The sequence below is a fragment of the Falco punctatus genome (assembly GCF_963210335.1).
Source record: "Falco punctatus genome assembly, chromosome: Z".
NCBI classification, from domain to species: domain Eukaryota; kingdom Metazoa; phylum Chordata; class Aves; order Falconiformes; family Falconidae; genus Falco; species Falco punctatus.
The window spans coordinates 9,051,757-9,074,022 of NC_137586.1; the positions used below are offsets into that span (position 1 = coordinate 9,051,757).

The 22,266-nt window shown below is 42.0% G+C and overlaps 1 protein-coding gene across 11 annotated transcripts in view; it reads left to right on the forward strand.

The window, feature by feature from the left end:
• CELF4 (CUGBP Elav-like family member 4) overlaps nt 1-22,266 on the forward strand; it is a 730,178-nt gene that overhangs the window by 399,737 nt on the left and 308,175 nt on the right. For all 11 annotated transcript variants that reach the window (XR_013924765.1, XM_080371390.1, XM_080371393.1 and 8 more), the window contains exon 3: nt 14,845-14,893. Coding sequence is in view for 10 of the 11 variants with exons in the window: in XM_080371390.1 (XP_080227516.1) it covers nt 14,845-14,893 (49 nt within the window). In the remaining variant the exon portion in view is untranslated. The remainder of the gene's footprint in view (nt 1-14,844; nt 14,894-22,266) is intronic.

Sequence of the window (22,266 nt, forward strand, 5' to 3'; positions counted from 1 at the left end):
AGATGCATGAAAGGCAGGATTGCTTTGGTGTCAGATTTGCCTGACTTGGAGCTCTTGAAAGTTGATGCAAGAACAAAATTTTCTCTCACAGCATTGCTGACCTATGGTACGGAAACAGCTATGAATTGGCATTTACAGCACAGAAAAGTGTCAAGATAGAGGGATTGACTCCCTTGCTTTTCCACGTTCAGGGCAGATTTTTCCTACTGATGCCAGCAGGCAGTGGAAGTGCCTGGAGCTGCTCCCATAGTCCAAAATCACTACATACAGGCAATCGCTGGAGTCAAAGGTGTGATCCAGGCTGTGTATCGAAGTAACTAACATTTGAGTACATTTTAAGTACCTAATGGAGCAGGCTTCCCAGAGTAAATCCTTAATTTCTCCATCTAGGAAATTGGGTCTGCATAATTTAGTTGTCTAAATTTATGTAGCCAAGGGCTCCCTCTGGAGGTCTCCGAGCAGCCCAAGCAGTTTCTCTGCACGGGCCACGCTCGGCACTTACTACAGAAAGGCAATTTCACAACCTATCTGTTATTTCGGCACAGGCTAAGTCCTTTCATTAAGCAAATATGATCTCTCCCCAAATTTCAAATTTTCCTTCCAGTATTAGATCTAAACTGGGGGGTGAGGCCAGTTGGAAAGGAAAAATCGAGTTTCTCTCCAAAGTCAGGTAAGGGGCATGATAACCTAGGATATAACCTCCTTCTGTCTAAAAAAAATAATCAGTGGGAGAAGCGCAGTGTCTCCTCTGTATGTGCACACTGTGACTTATGTATATTCCTGGGACCAGCCCAACGTATCAGACCACAGCAGGACATGGCACCAGTCTATGGCTCCCTCCAGGTGGGCAGCAGAGAGGGATGTGGTGACCCCCTCTCTCTGGTGGCCAGCAGTAGGACCAGGAAATGGAATAGAGGTGTGGCAGGGGAACTTCAAATTGGAAATTAGGAAAAAGTTCTTTGCTGAGAGGGTGGCCCATCATGGGAACAGGCTCCCCACCACACCAAGTTTGTCAGAGCTCAGGGAGCATCTGGAGGACACTCTTCGTCGTATGTTTTAGTGTTAGGTGGTCCTGTAAGGAGGAGAGAGTTGGACTCAATGATCCTTGTAGGTCCCTTCCAACCCAAGATACTCTATGATTCTGTGATTCTACGGCTTCCAGCTCTGTCCTTCCTTTCTCTCTATACATTGTTATATGACTGTTATGTTGGCATTATCTGGGCCTCGATAACCTGTGCCTCGAATTTATGGACCTTCTAACAAATATAAATTCCCTTTTGCATATACCCCATTTAATCAAAACCTTGCTGGTTTAAGCAGTCTGTTTTATTAAATTACCAACCTTTGAAGCCATTAACTCAATTGGAAGCAGCAGTTCTGTAGTCTTGAACAACCAAGGGGTAATATTGCAATGGTATGGGTTATGCAGAGTATGGCACGTTATAATAACAGAGAGCTTATACAGCATTTTAGAACTTTACAATTTTGTGGCAATAATATCTAATTAATCCTTACAATGGTCCCTGAAGGTAAAGATTACTGCCTAACCCCTTTCTTCACGGAGGAAACTAAGTGGGGAAGAAGATGATAGGTAATAGACTTCAAAAGAGAGTTCAAGGCCCTATCTTTCCACACTCTGCATTCACAGTCAGTAGACCTCAGACTTCCCAAATTGCTCCTTTCCTTCTGAGAAAATCAACATGAAGTGACCATTATCTCCCTTTCCTGTATCCATATTGAAATGTGTAATGGCCTGAGTTTACTTTAAAACATCTCTAGCTTTTGGCGGACTGGAGAGAGCAGGGAGGGAGACCCTAAAGGGTCATAGAAATCTTGCAGGAGCAGGTTACACCCATTATACTTAAACACCTTTTGTAACTGCCTTTGGTGCTTCCCGTGGTTATCTTGTGCCTCTAGGTGCCTTCAGGAATTAAGCAGGCACGGTTTCAAAAGTCGGCATCGGTTCATGACTGTCATTTCCCACATTTCCCATTCTTCACCCAAGAATTTTTACTTTTCACTGTCAAGGTAGAAACACCCACAAGTTCACCTGTGTCACCTCAGTTGTGTAATCTAACTGCAGATAATGAGGATGGTCACAGGAGCTCATCTAACCAGACCTGGGTACCTATGATCTTCCATGCAGAGACTACAGACATAAAAGGGTTCAGATGGGAAAAGTTGTTGTGTGTACGGCAGACGAATTATAGTTAGAAGTATCTTGGTAACAAAGTAAATGGCAAAGAACTTGGACAGCAATGTCCAACATGAAAACCAGATCTATTGATCTCAGATGATTGTTACCATGACATACTGTATGTCCTTACTAACTAAATGAAGTTTCAGGTCCATCATACAGAAGCAAGAGTGAGCTGCTGACAATAAGAACAGATATTAAATGTAAGGATTCTGTCTAAAGATTTATGTAGGTATATTTTTGTTCTATAAAACTTAGTAAAAGAATTTTTGTTTTCTTTAGTTTTAAGCAGAAAAAAATATTTTGGGGACAGCTTTATATATTTTTACCAGGTTTTGAAAAGTAAATGCAGAAGTAGAGACAATGAATAGGCACAAGAAATGGTCTCGATTTCAATTTGAAAAAGAAAGTGACAGATTTGGGATCAGTATCTGCTTTAAGCAAAGTACAGAGCGGAAAGAAACAGCTTAAAACAGTGAAAAGCAAATAATGCTTCTAGTAATTAAAATTGCCTACTGTAAAGATGCATCAGACAAATTATCTCTAAGAATCATGTGTGTTATGATAATATAAATAAAGAAGATTTTATTTTCACATATTCACGTTCTTTGAGCTGTATTTTGAGCATTAAGAATTTTCTTTTATTCTGGAATTAAAATTCTTGTTGAAAGTTTGCTCAGATTCAGAAGTTGAGTATTTAAGGAAATCACGGTATGTCAGGAGACTGATGGTAAAGCCCCAAAAGCTAGAAGCACTGGCAGTGCTTGTAAGCAGGGCTAGATCAGCATTACCTTTAAATAAAGAGAGGTTTCCATTATACCCTAATTCAGAGAATTAATGAGTAGTTTATTTAAAGTAGATGATCTGAAAAAAAAAGCCCATGATTGTTCTCAGTGGTCACATCTCCAATTTATCTCATTTCATATTTACACCATGTAGCACCCAATTCACACTGCAGAGAGAGAAAGTACAATCTGGCCCAAATTTTCAGATACGCTCAGCACCCAGTGGACCAAAATCTTTTAATTATGTGTCTGTGTATTTAAGAATGCCCCACATTTGAAACAGAAGGTTCTTAAGTAGTGTTATTTCTTGCTCAGTTTCCCTCTCTGTGGTTTTTTACTCTCAGCGTCGCATCTTAAGAATATTTCTCTGGTGTGATTTTGGAAGGATGCTGCTAGAAAGCAGCAAGCCTTCTCCTCCATGCTGGTTCAAACATGTCAACGCTGCTTAGACTTGCTACCGATCCACACAGAAGACTCGGACCCTGGGAGTTCAGACACATACTGTAAAAACGTTAATGGCTAATACCACCAGAAAGTTTATAGCTGAATTTCTAGTGGCTCTGATCAATGCTCTGCCTTTAATCAAATGCTGCAGCACAGGAAGGGGAAGGAGGGAGGAAAACACAGTTGGATGAGTTGTCTTTCTTGATGGAGCCTCTCTGGTTTGCCTCTTCCAACTTCATCCAAGCTGAGCATGCTATGCAAGCAAGCAAGGGGTCATTCACTAGCAAGTGAAAAGCAAATAGGAGTGAGGAGGAGCAGAGTAAATAACTTGGAGCTGTTGGCTGTGATGCCAGAGGAGGCATGCTGCTTCCGGCCACTAACAGATGTGGACAGGTGAACCTTTACACCAAATCAATCATCATATTTATTCTAATTGTATCGTAATAGTCCCCCAGGAGCTCAGTTCAAATGAGCTTGACATTATTAAAATTTTAATGCCCAGTTTTCATAGCTGAATGAATATTTAAAGGGTATGTCCCAGGCTTAAGTTATTATGATGAAGAAATTAATGGAATGTCTTGTTTAATGCTTTGGTACATGTTGATGCAATAAAAAAAAAAAAAAAAAAAAAGAAAGAAAGAAAGGAAGGAAGAAAAAAAAGGTGGTTGATCAGGGCAGAAAAGAAAGAAAGGCAATGTTTAGGCATAATTAAAGGAGGAAAGCATCAGCAATGTATTAGTATCAGACATCACTCGTGCTGAATAGCTCTCAGCAGAGAGGAAATATCATTCAGGAGTGGGGGAAACAGGGTGTAGTCAGGGGCCAGAAGAGAAGCAGCTCCACATGAATGATAGATTAGAAATAATCCCCGGGACTCTCCAACCACGTCCTGACATGGTGGAATGAAATTTCTAGCCTTTGCTGGCTGGAACAGACGCAGAAAATCACCTTTGTTACCCAGCCAGGGTGTTTGTTTGTTGTAAGTACCCAGATCAACTTTGAAGGATGGCATAATTAATCAGTGATACTCATCAGTCTGGTAATTATGTTATAGATAATTGTCAAAACATAGGACCAGATGATACCAGCTATACATAGATGGGGGTGAGGGGTAGTTAGTTTTCTGTTAGAGGGCCTGATTCCATAGAGGCTGAAACTGGCGCAAGGAACAGCATTGACTGTGAGGATCTGGGATCTGGAAAGATTGAAAGGTTTTGTTTTGTTTTTTTAAGCCTTCCATGCTTTTCCAAATTCAGGAAATATTTGGGAAACCAAGGATTTTTGTTTTCTCCTCTTTTTGTATGATATACTAATTTGCAAGGTTCCTGCTTGTGCTGATTCATTTACTGTTAGGAACAGAGGACTAGCTTGGATGGGTGGAGGGGCTTAAAATCCTTCCCCATGCCTGCCCCCCCCCCCCCCCCCCCCCCCCCCCCGATGCATTTCTTAGCTGTGAAAGAGGACTAAAGAAAAAGTTAATGCTCTAAGTCCTTTCGCAAAAGATTTCCTTTAAAGGACCACTGCCAAGATTAAGTTAATCTTATTCTTTCTCTAAGGCTTTCCCTGTTTGTTGGTGGGTTGGGGTTTTGTTTTTATTTTTATTTAATTATTTTCCTTTTGCCAGTTCCTTCGGGAGCTGCAGCCCTGATCCAGTGCACAGCCAAGGGGTTTAACTTTAGGCAAGGTTTTCACACATGTAATTTGAGGTGTGATTTCCAATCAGTTTAGACAAACCAGTGGTGGCATGGCTGCTGTTTTGTTTGTTTTCTTCTTGAATGGGATTTATTTCAGGTTATCTTAAAATAATTAAAATTTCTTTTTCAACTAATAGAACTGAAAGGAGAGCACAGCCACACCACCTGTGTAATGATAGGGATATGCCTTGAAAGGAAGCCCTTAGTTTTCAGAAATGCCACAGCATCCTGCTTGGAATAGGTTTAGGGGTGGTCCTCCCGGGGTGTAGGACTGGGGGGCAGTGGACTGCTCCCTGTTCTACTGCAGCAAGCTTACCCCACAGATGACCTTGACCCTTGGGAGAAAGGAGAGTAGGTGGGAGGAGGAAAGTGAACATTTCACCCTTGAAAGCAGGACAGTGCTAGGGGGAAGTCACTTCGTGGCTCTAAGTGGGTCTAGTCTGGTACCAAAGAAAACTTGCTTGCAGCCTTACCCCTGTGATAGCTTCTTCCAGCTCCTGGGGAGGCTATGCTTTAATTAAGGCCCTGAGGCTACCTGCACATTTATATCAGTGAGGGAGCCTTTATTTCACGATTCTGGCAGTGGGTGAAAGCAGCTAGTTAATTTACACTGCTTACTCAGTTGTTTGTCAAATGACAGTGCTGTGGAAAGCATTTCTCCATGGGCAAAAGGGCTGGCTGTGGTTCTTATCTTTGTGGCCAGGCATACAAAGCCACAAGCACAGAAGGTCTAATCTTCTTGGATGGACAGTGGCCAAGCTCCTTTTGCACTCAAAGCACAGATGTCAATGGAGCTTGGCCTTGCCTAAAGTCTGCAGAGTCAAGCCGAGCAACCATTAGTGGCAAAGGCGGCATTTGGGTCTTGCTTCAGAAGGGGAGATAAAGCCTAGAGACTGAAGAGCACAGCAGGGAAGTGACAACAGCCAGAGGTCATGGGCTCTGGATAAGGAAAAGATGAGAGCAGATGTTAATCTCCAAGTGAGGGGGCAGGGGTTGTGCCTGTAATGCCTTGAGTAATACATCTGTGCCTCTGGCCTGCTTGCCGGCCCCACTGATGCCCATGCTGAAGCGGTCTCTGGCCTCTGCACTGTGCAGTCAACACCGCAACAGGCACAGGACCCATATGCAGAGCACCCTGCCTTTCCCCTTATCTGCTCTTCCTCACCACGGCAGCTCCTGAGAATGCCCCAGGCTGTGCTCCTGCCTGGGTGAGCACCAGCTGCAGACAGGACAGGGCAACCTGAGAGCAGACCCACACAGAGAGCAGCTATGGGGCAGCCCAGATACAAGGTCTGAGAGCAACCTTCAGCTAGGCAGGGCAGGCACGGTTAAACCTACAGCCCCAACCGCCCAAGCTGAGTACACGTGCCAAAACTGACCTAGGATCCTTGGTGTGTATCTTGCTCATTTAAGTTCTATGTTGCCACCTAGATAAAGTTATTCCTTAGCCATGCTGGGTAGTTTAAGGCTATCTTGGTTGTCTCTACATGGACTACCTTCATATGTGTGGATTAAGCTGTTGCTCTGCCCGGAAAGAGCTTGGGATCACAATATCTAGGCTAAAAGAGAAAGTGTTTGCTTTTTACTAAATTCATGCAGTATTGGCTAATAGAAAATGCCAGGGATAGAGAAGAACAATTTTAGATAAAAGGTGGTTTGGGCACATTTTAAAATTACATGTAAATTATCTTGAAATAAACTCAAGTGGGAAATTAGAGAAGAGGTGAGATTGTGGAAAAGCTTAACCCTACTGATATTAAGGAAGAGAGGAGGAAAGGACATGAAAAGACTTAGTTTTATATTAGAACTTGATGTGTTTATGAACAGAATTTCACATTGCGATTGCTCATACTAACAGCAGGGAACTAGATTTAATGAGCAGGGTGTCCCTTCAGAGCTTATACCTCAGCTGTAAGGAATCACAGACAAATAGACCCTTTTATACAGCTTAGCATCACCAGTGGGGCAATCCTGGGCCTCTTTACATGCTTGAGTAAACTCACTAAATGTCCAGGGACTTCTCACGTACACATGAGGGGTCTGGAACTGCAGGCATATTTCCCAAGATAAAGCCAGCATCCACCAGGACCCCTTCTCTCCCCGGGAAGAAAGGTCAAGTGCACAAGCCAGGCAAGATGGTATGAGTGCAAAAAAATACCTGTCTGGGTGATCAGAGCATGAGTACCTCACGGGTGTGTGGTGGCGCAGGCTAGCAGGTGAAAGCAGACTTACTGAATATCGGCTTTACTGTGTGACTGCCCAGAGCTTTAAGGGGATCTCTTGCTGTCTCTTTCACGTGCAGATTTGCATATGAAAAGGTACATGTAACATAGAAATACTAAAACAAAAAGTAGTGCTGTCTGTCTTATTTTTTTTTTAAATAAGGCTTTGTTGCTCCAAGCATCCTGTGTTTTGCCTCCTACTGCCTTCAAAACCTGCCAAGGACTGAGTTCCTCCTCTACCCCTCCCAACTTCGTTTAAAACCAGAGGCACCAAAGGTTAGGCACTACATGCTCAGCTTTCCCAAATACAAACCAAAGGATTTGTTGTGCCGGAAAGGTTTATTTTACTGTAAACAAGATCAGCAGTTTCTTCACACTCAAGCCCAGAGTGTTCTGCAAGGAGAAAGTTTTAGATTTGGAGCCATGAGGTTCTGCACATGAGCCTGAACTAAAGTTAAGCCACCTCTAGGTTCATCTATATACAAGAGACAAGTGAAAAGATGAATCGATAGTTAGACGGATGGATTATAATGTATTTTATATGATATATAAAAATACTCTCAGAGTGCGGGGATGGCCGGTAGCAATCATTCTCAGGGGGAGGCACCAGAGCATTAACTGATTTGTAAAGGTCAGATCCTTCAAGATTTTTTTTCATATCTCATACATTCCCATTTCACGTCTTCTCATTTATTTGTGTACATGTTTGTGACACACATCTCATCAGGCATGGAAGAGGATGGTGGGGAGGAATTAAGAGTCCACTACCCAGATAAGGTTTGGGATTGAGTCATTTCAGATGCAATGCAATTCAGATTACTAGTGAGTTCTTCCCACAAGGCAAGCCAAAGTGATTTTTTTCACCAAACTTTCTAAAATATTTCCTCTCCTTGCTCTTTCATTAATCCAACTTTGTATCAATTTGCAGTGTCCACACAAAAGTATGCTTAAGATGTAATCACACGGCGATTCATGCAACCACAGCATTTACCTTTATTGCCACGGGGGCAGGGTTTTGCTCCATACCTTACAGCTTCAACATACAAATACAGAAAGCTGGTTGTGCAGCTAACCTATGTTGAAGCAGCTTTCCCGATTCTGTAACATTCACAGAAATTCGTTGGAGGTAAGGAACTGGGCCCTGACTTTATTTTTTTCTTCAGAGAGAGGAGCTTGCTTTGGATTCACTTTTACGGCTATCTAGTTTAGATCACTGTAATTCAATTATGGTACAGAGTGATTTACTTGAACTTTGCAATTACACACACACAAATCAATTGTAGGTGATTTTCTTGGCCTTTCCAAACTTTGACACTAATATACTTTGCATTTCCTTAGGGCCTTCAATCACAACAGATTTTGCTCAATACTTTAAAAGTTATGACCCACTCCTACAAACACATTCCTGCCAGTACCTTTACTTACATAAATAGCTGTGTTGACTTCAGAAGAATTACTATTGTGTACATGGCAGATTCCCAAAAAGCTGGAAGAACTGGTAAAATGAAATTCCAGTTAGTGCTTTGAGGGGAGATTTTGAACAAGAAAAACCTTTTCCACTGAAGAAAAAAAAAAGGAGCAACCCTGTTTTCTGGAAATTTCAGGGCAGTTAGTAAACTATTCATGTCTCCAGTTAACATCTGAGCTATGTCATGAGATCACCAAGAACTGTTTGACATCTTTAGGAAGCAAGTTGTTCTGGTATGGGATTTTCTTCCATGAGGCTAACCAGCATCTGAAGAGATGCAGTAGCGCCCAATAAGCATTTGCTAAGACCTGCTAGCTCACATAAGAGTCTTATCCTTTGTGATTAGGTCACAGCAGTGTTTCATCATTGATTTAGAGGGCTGATGCCTGAACAATACCAAACACGACACATCAATGAGCAAGAAAGAGTTTCTTATTTGCCATTTTATCTGTCCACATAATTCAGGCTTAGAAATGACGGGACATTTGTTGGTTTCTTTCTTTGTTTAACACCAGCATTAAGATTTTTTTTTTTTTTTTTTTTCATCAGCCACCTTCATGGTACATTAGGGTGTCTTTATCTTCATTGTATAGAAAAGAAAGCTGAGAAAGAGGCAGATGTAATGATATGTCCAAGTTCATCCAGAAGGCCGGTGTAAAGCTGGAAACAGGCTTTGTCAGAGGTTAACACCTCTACTTTTTACACTGTACCAGACTCACTCTTTGGGAACTTCAGAAAACATCTACAATAGAATACCTTTCCTCATAGTTTTTGATACAAAGCTTTAATCAAAATGCCCAATCTGTTCTCAGGGAGTATTCAAATTTCTTAAGCCCCTTAAGGAAGGGTGGAAAGGCTTTTATTGGCTAGGTGATCACTGTGGTCGTCTTCCATGGTCTTACAGATCATACAGCTCTAGAATCACTTTTGTCTCCTGAAGTGACTTCTTACTTAAGCACAACCAGCATATTACGTCCAACACAGCTCTTTTCTACCTTGGACACAATTTTCCTAACCGTTAGTGGCGTTTCAGTGATCTTCAGTAGTCTTCTCCTCTTCTCACTTTTCCTTCCTGTTTCAGATCACATTTGAAGCCATTCACTGGCTCACCATCCTCCCTGCTTTCTTCTTTTCATCTCTGTGTTTGTTCATTCTCAAGCCTGGTAGAGCCTTAGTCCTGGCTAGAAACACCAGGTATATTAATGAGTAATGAAAAGCAAGTGACAGAAGAAAGTAAAGTGTAGTAGGAACAGTGAGAGGGAGAAAGATGGAGACAATGAGAAATCAGCTGTCTCTGCCTCATGCTCTTCTTTCCCTGGTGATTCTTCTACCTGCTTTAAATTAATATCAAAGCCAGAGGGAGCAGAAAAAGGTTGGTGGGGGAGAAAACGACAACCTTAGGAAAAGAAAAATCATGATGCAGAAAAGCGTCTGTCCCCTGTCTAATTCCTGCAGTGGCCTGTAGCTGATGTTGCTGAGAAAAATACAGCAGCAAGCTCTGACATTTCATTTCTGTGGAGAATTGAAAAAGGGCTTGCTGTAATTCATCGCTTCTTGTAACTCAAACCCTTTTTGACAGGAGAACCTGCGCTGTCTTTTAACAGTGGCACCACGGTGGCTGTAATTGGACATGAAAAATGATGTCATGTTTCTACTTTCAGGGAGGATTGGGGTGGGGCAAATGGCAAGTTGGTGCGAGAGGGTGACATCTGGCATTATTTGGATGAGTTTGTTTTAGGCAAAAGAAAGGAAAAGCCAAAATGAAGGGTATGAAGTGTAACAGGTACAATTATCTTTTCCAAGGATAGTAAAGATGGGTTTTGGCAGAGATAAATGTGCAAAGAATCAAAGAAAAATAAGAACCATGATGCATCTGAAGTTCTAACACCTCCATCAACCCAAACGGGGTTCCTGAAACGGGGCCGATTCACAGTTGTAATGGTAACCAGTGCCCATTGTTCTCAACACAGATGGAATCTGAGGCACAGGCTTCGCCTGACGCCTCACTGGGAGCACAGTTGTTGGTAAAGCTCTGATTTGCCATCCCCTTGCCAGCCCTTTGAGAACTGGGTCTGTCATATGTAACCAGAAACTCAAATTTTTGGCTCTTGCTTAAACCCCTTTGTGTCTCAGTGGTCCTCAGCACACCTCTGTTATGGATTGTTCTTGAATGAGGCACTTTCAAGTAAATTTGTGGCCAAAATGGATAAACATTGTCCTGATTTTATAATGGTTTTATCACTATTAGGCATTCTGGTACCATAATGTCATGAATCTTCACAGTTTGTATAAAGAAAAAAAATTTAGTCAGGTCTTAAAGGATAGGAGGTAGGCTAAAGGGACATAAAGTCTTTCTGGGTTAGCTAATGGTAAAACAGTAAACTTCTTTTACTGTAGCAACCCAACAGGGATAACACAGAATAAGGAACCAAGACCATATTTCAAAGGAGAGCACAGAGCACACCATGGGCAGAGGAAAGAAGGACCATTGTGACGGACAAAAGTGTAGAGCATCCTAGAGGAAAGCCTAACAGAGTTCATCCAGTCCAGCTGTCAGTTCAAATGCTCATCAGCCTACCTAGGTCTTTCCCCATGTACACAAATCTCTTTTGAATAATTCTAGTGATAGGGATCAATAAAACCTCACAGCCATTTCTGTCGTTCCTATGTTCCCATGTGGATACCTGTGGTATTGATTAGGTCTGCTGACTGGTAAATCTTTCTCCTATCACACTCTCAGGGTCCACCAAGACAGAACAAATACTAAAACTGTCCATATCAGTATTCCCCAAATACTACTCAGAAGACTACCATCTGAAGTATAAATTTTGGTTTCTTTGCATTAAACCCATAACAATACCCGGTTGAAAAATAAGCAGAGAGCTTTAACCTCTCAGTTCCCTTTTCCACAAGAAGGCACTTCCCCAGACTGGGGAAGGTATGTCTTTCTGCCCTTTTATTTCCCCACATAACCCTTTTCTGCTTGCTGTGCTAGCTCTTTGCTCCCACGGTGTCTGTATTAAAAAAAAAAAAAAAAAAAAAAAAAAAGGTTTTATAGACAGAGAAAGGAAACTTAATTATTTTCCTCTCAGTGTTTCTCCCTATAATTGGTGTCTTTCATGTCAAGATGATCTCAATTTGTATTATGGGCTCTGTGCAGGCAGCACTTTCTCTTTGGTCTATAAAGAAGTTGTCAAGTGTATAAATCATAGTATACATTAAATTACACTAGCCTTTTACTTATTAATTTCCCCAGGTTTTTCTTCCTCTGTTGGATGATCGTTCCCTCCCTCTTTTTTCCCTTTCTTGGGGATTGTCTTTTTTTCCTCATGCCTCAATCTAAAAAAAACCCAAAAGAAACAAACAAAAAAAAAAAAAAACAAAAAACCCCAACCACAAAACAAAACCCACAAAACAACTGCAAACAAGCAGTAGTCTCCTCTCATTTTAGCTGATAAGGATATGGTGATCTCTTCTGCCTTTTGATAACCGACCACACCCAACTCAACAAGTAGGAAAAGCTCTGTCTTGTTTTCCTAAAGGCTGGATCCAAAGTTCACTCAAGTTCAGTGGGGATTTTCATGGCTTTTAGCAGGGTTCGTATCAGTACCTACATCGGAGGATTTATGGAGTGTTCTTCGTTGCAAGGCTGTGTCCATTTTGGGCTCCAGACGTTGCCTCCCAGGGCTCTGTGCAGCACACCTCCCATAAATTCCTGGCTGCTGTGACTGTTTCTCTTACTGACTGCTCGGGATGCAGGTTCTGTCTGTCTTGGATTGAGCACCAGGGACCCCTGACCACTCTCCTCTGATGACTGGAGTTAGATCAGCCATTGCCTCCACATTAGGAAACCATAATTTATAGCATGAGTGCAGCTGTCAAAAGTTAACAGGTTTCACATCTGACTTGCGTACATGGATGGTGTCAGCACCAACCTGATGTAAACACAAATCAGTCGCAGGGGCTGAACAGCTGGGGAAAGTTAAAGAACAGTAACTGTGTAGTCTGGGCTCATTATCCTGCAAGTGAGAACCAAGATGGGGTTCATATCACCCAGCTCTGACTGCATAGATTACTTCTATGATTAGTGGAGAGGAACAGGCACAGCAGAAGATCAGTCATCCTTTTAATTTCAGACAGCAAGCTTAAGAGTGGCTTAAAATTACACTTTTTAAACATCTGGAGTAACATGGCATAAGTTAGCCTCCTCACCTGTGTGTTGCCAGATCTGTAATTGTCTGTAACAGCCACCTGCTCACATGTGGTTACAGGAGACCTATGGCAGGATGTCCATCCTGCTGCTGCTAACACATCACCTCCAGCCTTGCTAGTATCTTGTGATATGTGTATGACCAACAGGTCTTTACAGTTGCAGAAGCAAGGACTGATACAAGGTTTATCTAGTATCAGATTCTTTGTTGGGTTTAGCACTTTAACTGTCTGGAGTTTGTTGGATGATACAGGTATTCAGGAGAGAAGAAATTGCTCAGTAGCATCTGTAGCCATTGATCCTTTTCTTCCCGAGTGTGAGTCTAACTGTAGTGAGTTTATGGCTAAGTACATTTTCCTCTAGAGACAACAGTGCAGCAGGATCTGCTAGGCTCTCCATCATCTTAACCTACTTGTCAGCCAGCTTGATAACTTTTTATTACTAAATATGTGTGCAGAGCAATTAGAATAAATCTAAATTATTATGAACTACTTCCAAAAAAAAAAAAAAAAGGGGGAAATTAGGAAAAAAAGAAAAAAGAAAACTAACAGCCTTGCTGCCCGACTCTGATTATCCACAAATAAGGGAGGGATAGTATCACCTGAAGACATCTGTGACACTCATCAGCCAAATTGTGGTCTGACTTTATTGGGAAGCAATGGAAGCAATGTGTTGGAAGATTCCCATTGCCTTCTGACTTCCTGCTCCTTGTGATGACTGTTTGCACTTGTTTTTTGTTTTTTGGTTTTTTTTTGAGCTGCCAAATCTAAGGGATACTTTCATTCCACTCAGGGGTGCAGGGGTGGTCACACACAGAAAGTTACATTGAATAGTCCATCTGCATAGTATATGGATTGCTTTAAGTGACATGGAGGAAGAGGCAGGGAAGGGCTTTCAGATGAAAATCTCAACTGGTTCTGATCCGATCTGCATCTGCAGCTATTAACAGGGAGGACATTCCTCACCCCTGTTCATCGGACACTTACAAAATGTTAGGCACTACCACTGAAGATGATTGTGGGCATCTGTTGCCCTCTCTCCTGGGAGCGAGCAGCTCTGGGGGTAATGATGCTACCCAGTGCTTTCGTTGAGGGAGAGAGGGATAAATTGGAGAGCAGAAATCCTATTCACAGCACAATGGCAAAGCTTTTATAGTTTCTCACGTTCTGATATGAGAAAGGAAAAAGATGTTTGAAAAAGAAACAGAGCAAGATGTTTTGACTCATATCCTACTCTCCCCCCCCCCAAAAAAAAAAAAAAAAAAAAAAAAAAGGACTCGATGACCAACACTCCTGCAGCATGTGGACAAATCAGATCCAAATCCCATTCCCCAAGGATGAGATGTAGCATGCTGTGTTACGGGTGACTATCTTACTGAGCTAACAGTGAAGGTGGAATTCACTTTTCCATTTTCTTTTCATCGTGCCAATCTCAAGAAATCTTTGCAATTAAAGTTTCACTGATCCCAATGTTCTAACAAAGCATTCCTGCTCTGACAGAGTAGTGTTTCCAGAGAAAACTATTAGAAAGTTAAAAAGCTGTGTTTAATATTTCATTGCCTGCGTGAAATGAGTCAGACCGCTCTCCCAATGTGATTCAGCAGAGCCCCTGTCAGGTGAATGGGGTGACACTGATTTACCTCAGACTAAGAAGCAGCCTGTATTCAGTGGTGACTTATGTGCTTACTAATTGTTTTTTTTTTTCCACCCTCATGGAGTAAATTCTGCTGCTAACTATGTTGCATGGTTAAAAAACAAAGCAAGACTCTGCATGAATGTTTAATTCCACCATTAATTATGTGTCTCTCTTCGCTCTTTCTAACAGATGAACAGACCAATCCAGGTGAAACCAGCGGACAGCGAGAGCCGAGGAGGTAGTTGACTGCATTGCTTTCAACCACACTGCTAAGTATAATTGTTGTCTCTGGCTTCTCTCAGGCAATGTGCTGATCAATTAGTAACGTAATCACTGCCAAAGAAATTCCCTCTGCAGCAAAGATTCTCTTTATTAAATCTCCTTTACTTCGTCTCGCTTTCCTCATATTCAATTATTATTTGATTTTAAAAGGCAGGCAGGTGCCAGAAATTGCCTGGGAAACAAATAACTGCCTTGTTAAGAAGTGAAGCATCAGGCACTGACTTAACAAAGTTTAACAGCGGTGATGGCAATGTAGGTTTTCCAGACCTGTGTTGGGCTGAGCTGCAGAGGTGTTTAATTTGGCTAGAATGAGGCAGATATTTTATGGTTTATCTGACCAAGTTGTTTTCGCTTGGCCTGAAGGAACCCTGCTTTTGGAAAAAGTAAATTCTAAGGTAGCAGCTTTCTGCACCTGTATCAGCTTATCTGGATAAACCTGTTGTGGAAACAGAAGACTTCTCTCAGTCACAGGGAGTTATTCAGGATTAGTACAGGTGTAGCCAAAATCAGGAGCTGGTCTTTTGCTTTTCCATACTTCACAGTAGATTTGGAAGGCTTTGCCGAGTGACTGTTTGGTAGATCACCAGTGTTAAGGTGTTTCCTCTAGAAGGTTTTTTACCACAACTGATATGGTTTGTCAAAGCAAACGCAAAGCCCATGGGGAAAGTGTGAGATAGTCTGTTATGCTGGATAAATTATCGTTGTGCTTTTTTTCTTTTTTTCTTTTTTTGTGTCTGTACATTTATATATACATGCATATATAATGACACGGTGCTTCCTTCCACTCTCCACCTATCTCTTCAGGAAAAAATAGAGCGGCTTTTGCTGATACATGCAGCGGAAACACTAGTGCTTATGTATCGTATAAGTGTGGGAGTAAATTTTGTCATTTAGTAATGATGTGGCTCTTAGATGTGCGAAAATTCTTTAATTCCCACCACATATGTAAACTCTTCTTCCTTTATGCAACAACTGTCTTCAGGCTGGCATTAGTGGAAACCATCAACAACTGCTTAAAAGTAGTAAAATGTGTCGCAGACAAAAGGTGCTGAAATTGTGTTCTTTTCTCAGTTGAAAGCTTTGGATTCCAGAGGCTTTGAGTGCATCAGTGTGAGGCTGAAACTCTCCAATGACTCAAGTCATTGGAGGACTTTGTACGTAGCTTGTAGTTAAAGGGCTGGTGTTACAGAGTGGTGAAACCAGCAGGTCAGCAGAGGCTCTGTGAGGAAGGGCTGCAGTGCCACGTAATTGCAGAGCAGGAGAAGAGCTGAGTGCTGGAAAAATGCCAGAAAGCTCAGGGATAAATATTGCACTTTCAGAGTCCCTGTAAAGTAAATTTGAGGGAATTTGGCCAGCACTGGGCAGAATATCTGATGGGCTCCAGGATGGCAAGTTTCTGCTATCAAGGGCCACGATACGTTTCTAACCTGCCACAAAGGCATGTCACATTGTACAGCATCATCTGGTGGTTTTTAACAGAACCAGGTCAGTTTACCCTCTTTCCCTCCTTGCCTCACAATCTGGCTCTGTGTCTGAGCAGGAGTGGGTAAGCCATGGGCAGTTGTCAGTGCCGATTTCCTAGGGGAAAAGGCAAAGGCTCAGCTGCCTGGGCAAATGAGGGGACATTATGCACATTCCAGTGGAACTTGTGCCGACAGCGAGAGTGAAGGGAGAGCCTTTTGTCTATTTAATTAGATGTACAAAAAAATAATAATTAGGCTGGCCAATTTGCTTAGTGCGCCTACAGGGTATGTAGCTCCCAATCACTGGGTTTGGGGTTTTTTTTGTTGTTGTTGTTGGGGTTTTTTGTTTTTTAATGTGAATCACTAATAGAGAATGCATGCCTGGCTTTCTGGGAAGCCTTTTCAAACTCTTTTGCTAAGAGCAGCTGCTTTTAGGCGGTGCAGTTTGAACTGCAAAAGGCTCTGGTGGCAGTTTGATTCCACATTATCCACCACACCAGTGGTTCCTTCCCCATTGTATTTTAGCTAATTATAACCCCAACGCACACAAACCTCATCTTTTATCATACACTCTGCTCCCATATTGCTCCTATCAGTGGTGATCATAATGCAGGAGCCAAGTGGGTGCACTCATCATTGGCATGAAAGGCACGTTGTCGTAATTCCCCACAAGCTGCTTCTGGGCTGGTGATGTTTCAGGACAGCATGACTCAAGGGCAAATATGGGAGAGAAGAACAATTGTCACCCAAGGGAGGCATTGTTTGAAAACTTAGGTTCTTTGCAAGCCCACTGGTTAAAGTAGGTACAGCAAACAGAATGCTAAAAAGGGGGCCCTGTATCTTAGGAGCACATCAAAAGGCTTCATTAGGACTGCAAGATAAAGGTCAACTTCAACAGCAAAGGAACCTAAGTTGTAGCTTATTATACTGTGCCTGTGTATCAGTACGGAACGTGAGAGAACAGAGGGGCTTGGAAGATGAAGCAGCTCTTCTGCACACACAGTACAGGTCTTCAGTCTGCTCAAAGCCCACACTCTGAATACACCTCTCTTCTGGCTTACGGGGAATTTTGGTGCCAGGTCAATGTACGAAAGAAAAAATGCAGTGTTCTTTGAAACTGTAGTTTGCAAGAAGGCTTTTACTGGAAATAGTGAGCAGTATCCTTGAGGAAGTGAGATTCTGTTTTATATAGGGGCAAGTACCTGCCCTTTGCTAAAACATGAATCTTTGACTTTTCCAGCAAGTTATCCCTCAACCCAAAGCTGGTGGGAGTTCAGAATTTACTCTACCCTGCAACCAGATCCTGCTCAGCATTTTTTTCTCTTGTTCTGGAGTCTGGATTTTGTTGGTATTTAATCCTTCCTGTCTTGATTCCCAATTGAACCAAAAGCAGATGTGTTAGCATCTAGTGCATGTGAGTGAGAATTTGGACAATTAGACTATCTAGGTTTGGGGACAAATTCAAAATGTTGCTTGGCACAAATTACACTCAACCCAACAAAATTGAAATGCTGAGTGCCCCTTATTAGTTTTGCTGGGTTTTATTATTTTGTTCGTTAATCCCCATATTGAACAAAGAGCAAGACAAATCCTGCAATCCTTTTCAATAAAAACTGGCATTATTTACATTTCCCACATCTCACAGGAACTAGAAATGAATGTATCCTCAGTACATTCTCTAGGGAAACAGTCTAAATCAATGGGAAAATTTTGCATTTTGCATTCTTGCCTGCTTGTGCACATATGTATAAAAAGTTGTACAGGGATATTCCTTCTGCAAAATGCTTCATGAAGCTTCAAATACCTGGTTGGTAAAGAGTTCTTTGACATTTCATAGAGACTTCAGCAGTAATAGAATTGATAGAATGTGACAAAAAGGCAACAATTCTGTATTTCATTCTGAAAAATTGAAGTGTAACTCTAGCTCTATTAAGGGTGTTTTAAAAACTCTCATTGGCCTTTGTGTTGTCCAAAATTTAGGTTGACTATACAGAAACTACTTCACCATAGATTAGGTAGTCCAGTATGGTTTTAGGGATGTAAGCTATAACTCCACATTAAATTCTGAACATGACAAATCTCAATTAAACTGATAGAATTTTATATTATTTTCATGCTGTTGTTGATGGGGGTTTTTGGTTTCTTGTTTCATATTCAGCTCTAGAAATAGTCTTTAGATATCAGTGACTTAAAAGTTTTGGAAACTTATGGAAAGATTTCAAGTCTGTTTTGTGGTTTGGGGCAAAAGTTTGGAGCTGTTTCTTATTTTATCCACAATATCTCTAGCTCTCACTAGACAACTCACGCTGCAGCTGGCAGGGTTAACCTACGATAAACACAGCCCCAAGGTCCCACTAGGTTGTACAGGGAGTAACATTTTTTAAAAGGAAAAGATTCTCCTGCTGCTCTAGTTGTACTCGGTTAGTGATGCTTAGATGCTCCATTGCTCCCACATTCCTTTCAAAGGACAGAGGAAGGTCCGTAAAGAAAGGCATGCAAAGATGCCCAGAGTGTGCTACCCAGGCCCAGTGTTAACGTCTCTACCAAGAAACACTTTGTGGTGTTTTTGGGGTCGTCCTGCATTTTATGGAAGAGATAGAGAAGGTTCCTGGGCAAAAGAAAATAAAAAGGCGAAGTCCAAAGTGGTTCAGAGTTGAAAGGGTGCCGTGTCCTACAAAAAGGGTGTTGAGAGATTTACAGGGGTGTGCAGTTCATCACATTGTAGCATTTTCTGTATGCAAGACTTCACAAATCTACTAAAGCTTTTGTCTGTGTTTGTGCTTGCAAGCCAGTTTTTTGGGGGTATGTTTTGGGAAAGCATGTGCAGCGTGTGTTTTTTTGTCTGCTGTTTGGGGGAGGTGATAGCAGCAGCTGGAAGGTTTGCACTTCATATTGCAACTGACTTGCATCATTTCTCTACTTGTTACTCGATGTGCAGGCTCTGAATTTATCTGCCTGGTTATGGTTTACTCCAGCTTCAGAGAAAAATGTCCAAGCATTCATTTACAGTAAACAGAAAAGCAGTGGTGCCTTGTTCACGCACTATGATCTGTTTCTTTTTTTCCCTTCCATCAACTTAGCAATGATGATGGGGCCAGAATGGCCTCTCCACAATTTCTAAGCCCTATTTTCCTTTGGGACAAAAGTCTGAATCTATTTCTTATTTCATTCAGGCCATTTCCAACTCTCACCAGCTCTCTGCTGCAGTTGGCAGGGTTTATCTGTGACAAACAGCCCAAAGTCCCAGTAACTATTTGGCATTTAGCTGTTTTCCATTTAACTGATCAGAATTCTGTGGCTTTTGCAGATGGCCAAAACCTCTCAGAAAGCTTCCCATCCAGGTACCAGCCAGATCCAGGCCTGTTTAGGTGCTGCAATCAAGCAAGACTGGTTGTTTTCACCTTAGTTTGCCTTTACACTGGTACAACTATGAAACATGGAGCAATTTCCTTCTTCCTTGGAAGTGCTTTGCAAAGATTACATTTGCTTGCTCAGACCTTCAGACTGGAAAGGTCTGAAGTAGAGAGTTAAGGATGAAGAGATGGCAATTTTGGCAGAGGTCAGCATCTCCTTTCCTGCACTGCTGGAGATTAGGCTATGGCTGTGTGCAAGAAGTCCTGAACGATGCATGCACCAGAGTTGTCCCTTTGTAATTCTCATCTCTCCCTTGTCTCTGAACCACATCTGTTGCCTGGCATGTCAATCTCCTTGGAAGCTTCTTTACCAGCAGTTCCCTATCTGGTACCTTTGGTGGGCTTCTTTAAAAGACTTCCTATCCCAGAAGCTGGAAAGCAGGCTGAAGGAATGTCCTGTTTCCAGATGGTAATACACACAACCTACCTTTATGTGGCCTGCCACAGCTTTTTCAACTGTTCATCTCTTTTTCTTTTATGGTTCCCACACCCATCCAGCGGGAGCAGGCAGGTGGCCCTGGCAAACACCTCAGGAAGACAGATAATGTTCTCCCTTCTCACAGCAGGGTAGAAGATCCAAGCTTACTTCTCCATGAATGCATACCCATTAACTCCTTCAACACTGCTATGAGCCCAGTATGATTCACCCCAATCTTTTGTAGCTTGGGTCACCTTTGTTGTGAGCATTGCACTTGCAAGGCTAAGACTACTAGTTGGACAGTAACAGTTTCTGTCTTCATGTTTTATGAGGTGACCTCTGGAAAAATCATTTACCACACCCAGGGCCTCAAACTCTCTTTTCCTTAATGCCCATAACAGTTTAAACAACATTTCTCCTCCTTTTTATATGCCCTTACAGTTTGAAAGATTTCTATCTCCATGCCAAAACCTCCTTCTAAGTCTTATTCATCTTCTTTTCCTGATTTTTTTCCACAGACATGATTAATCAACGGGTTCTGACTTTTCTGGCACAAGGTATTAAAAAAAAATAATAATGCCTCCACACCCAAACCTGAATCTCTTTTCTCTGTTAATTACATATCCGATATTAAACAACACCCTGGTGCTCAGTTGCAGTATCTTTGTGTGAAGGGTAAAGAGAAGGAATAATTGTTTAAAAATAGTCTAATATTCTCTCAAAAAATCCAGTGGGAGAGGAGATGAGCTCATGAGTCAAAGGAAAAAAAGTTATATGATGAATCTAACCAGAAGATCTTGATACAAACTGGGAGGCAGGTTTCTTGCCTCAGAGGCTGGGGAAGTGTCAGAACCAGCAGAAAACCTTGGTGTCATTGATAGGGCGGGCTCCTGAGGAATGGCCGTTGGAGATGCTATAGTACTGGGAGCGAGAGATGTCAGTGCCTCGAAACACATTCACCTCTCTATCTAGTCAAGGGAAGGGAGCTGGGTCTAGGATCACAAAGGCTACCTCAGATACTGCACAGTCTCGAGCATCACCCTGGTGCCTTTTCTCCTGTATGTCCTGGGTTTGTCCCCATGTGAACAGGGACACATGGAGTCCAGGGCAGAATCAAGAACGTCACCCAGATTTGGACATCATTGCTTTCTCTCAGTTCAGGTGAAGCCACAGTCTTCAAAAAGCAGAGCCAAGCTTTAGACCCCATTGTGTGTGATAGAACCTTCTACAGCAGTGCTCAAAACCACTAGGTTCAAAGGAAACCTGTCCCTTGGATTTAATTCCAGGTCTGAATATCTGTGAAAATCTATAGTGTTTCTCCTTTGGTGGTAAGATAAAACTCATCTAGAAAGAACATTTTAGTACACATGAAAATCTTCTCTTTCTAGCCGTGGCTTGTTGTGGGGCTGATTACAGTCAATGGAAAATGAAAATCTGATTTATTGAGGAAATTCACAATTGCGTGACCCTACTGACAGCTAACACTGTTGTCCTCACAAGACTGTATTTTCAAGCTGCAGAAAGTAGCAGCATGCAAATAGATCAGTTAATTCAAAGTGGCCCTAGATGACCCCATTCGTGCCCTCCACTGTCTGGTAAAACTTTATTCTAGGGGAGAAAAAAGGCTGCAGCAGACCCGCATGTGTAGTGTTCTATATTCAACGATTGTTGAAGCCTGATGTGCTCCATTCCATACTCACCAGCTGAAAGAATACAAGGGACATCAAACTTTTCTTCATGTCTGCCCTTTCAATCATGATTGAAATCGATGGAAGTGTGCCTGTCAACAGGAACTGGAAAAGATCCACAGGACACTGTGTTCTAGCACATGTCCTAAGGACAACCTTTTAAAATCAAGTATTAAGGGAAAAAAGGGGAAAAAATACACAACATATTGCACATTTTTCATAAAACATCAGTAACCTAATAGTTTTACTGACAAAAAAGAGAGTCTCGAGCAGAGCCTGGGGAGAGGCTGGGAAGCTCATTGCCTTGAGGTTTTGATGCCGGTTCTGTTCTCTGCTACCACACGACT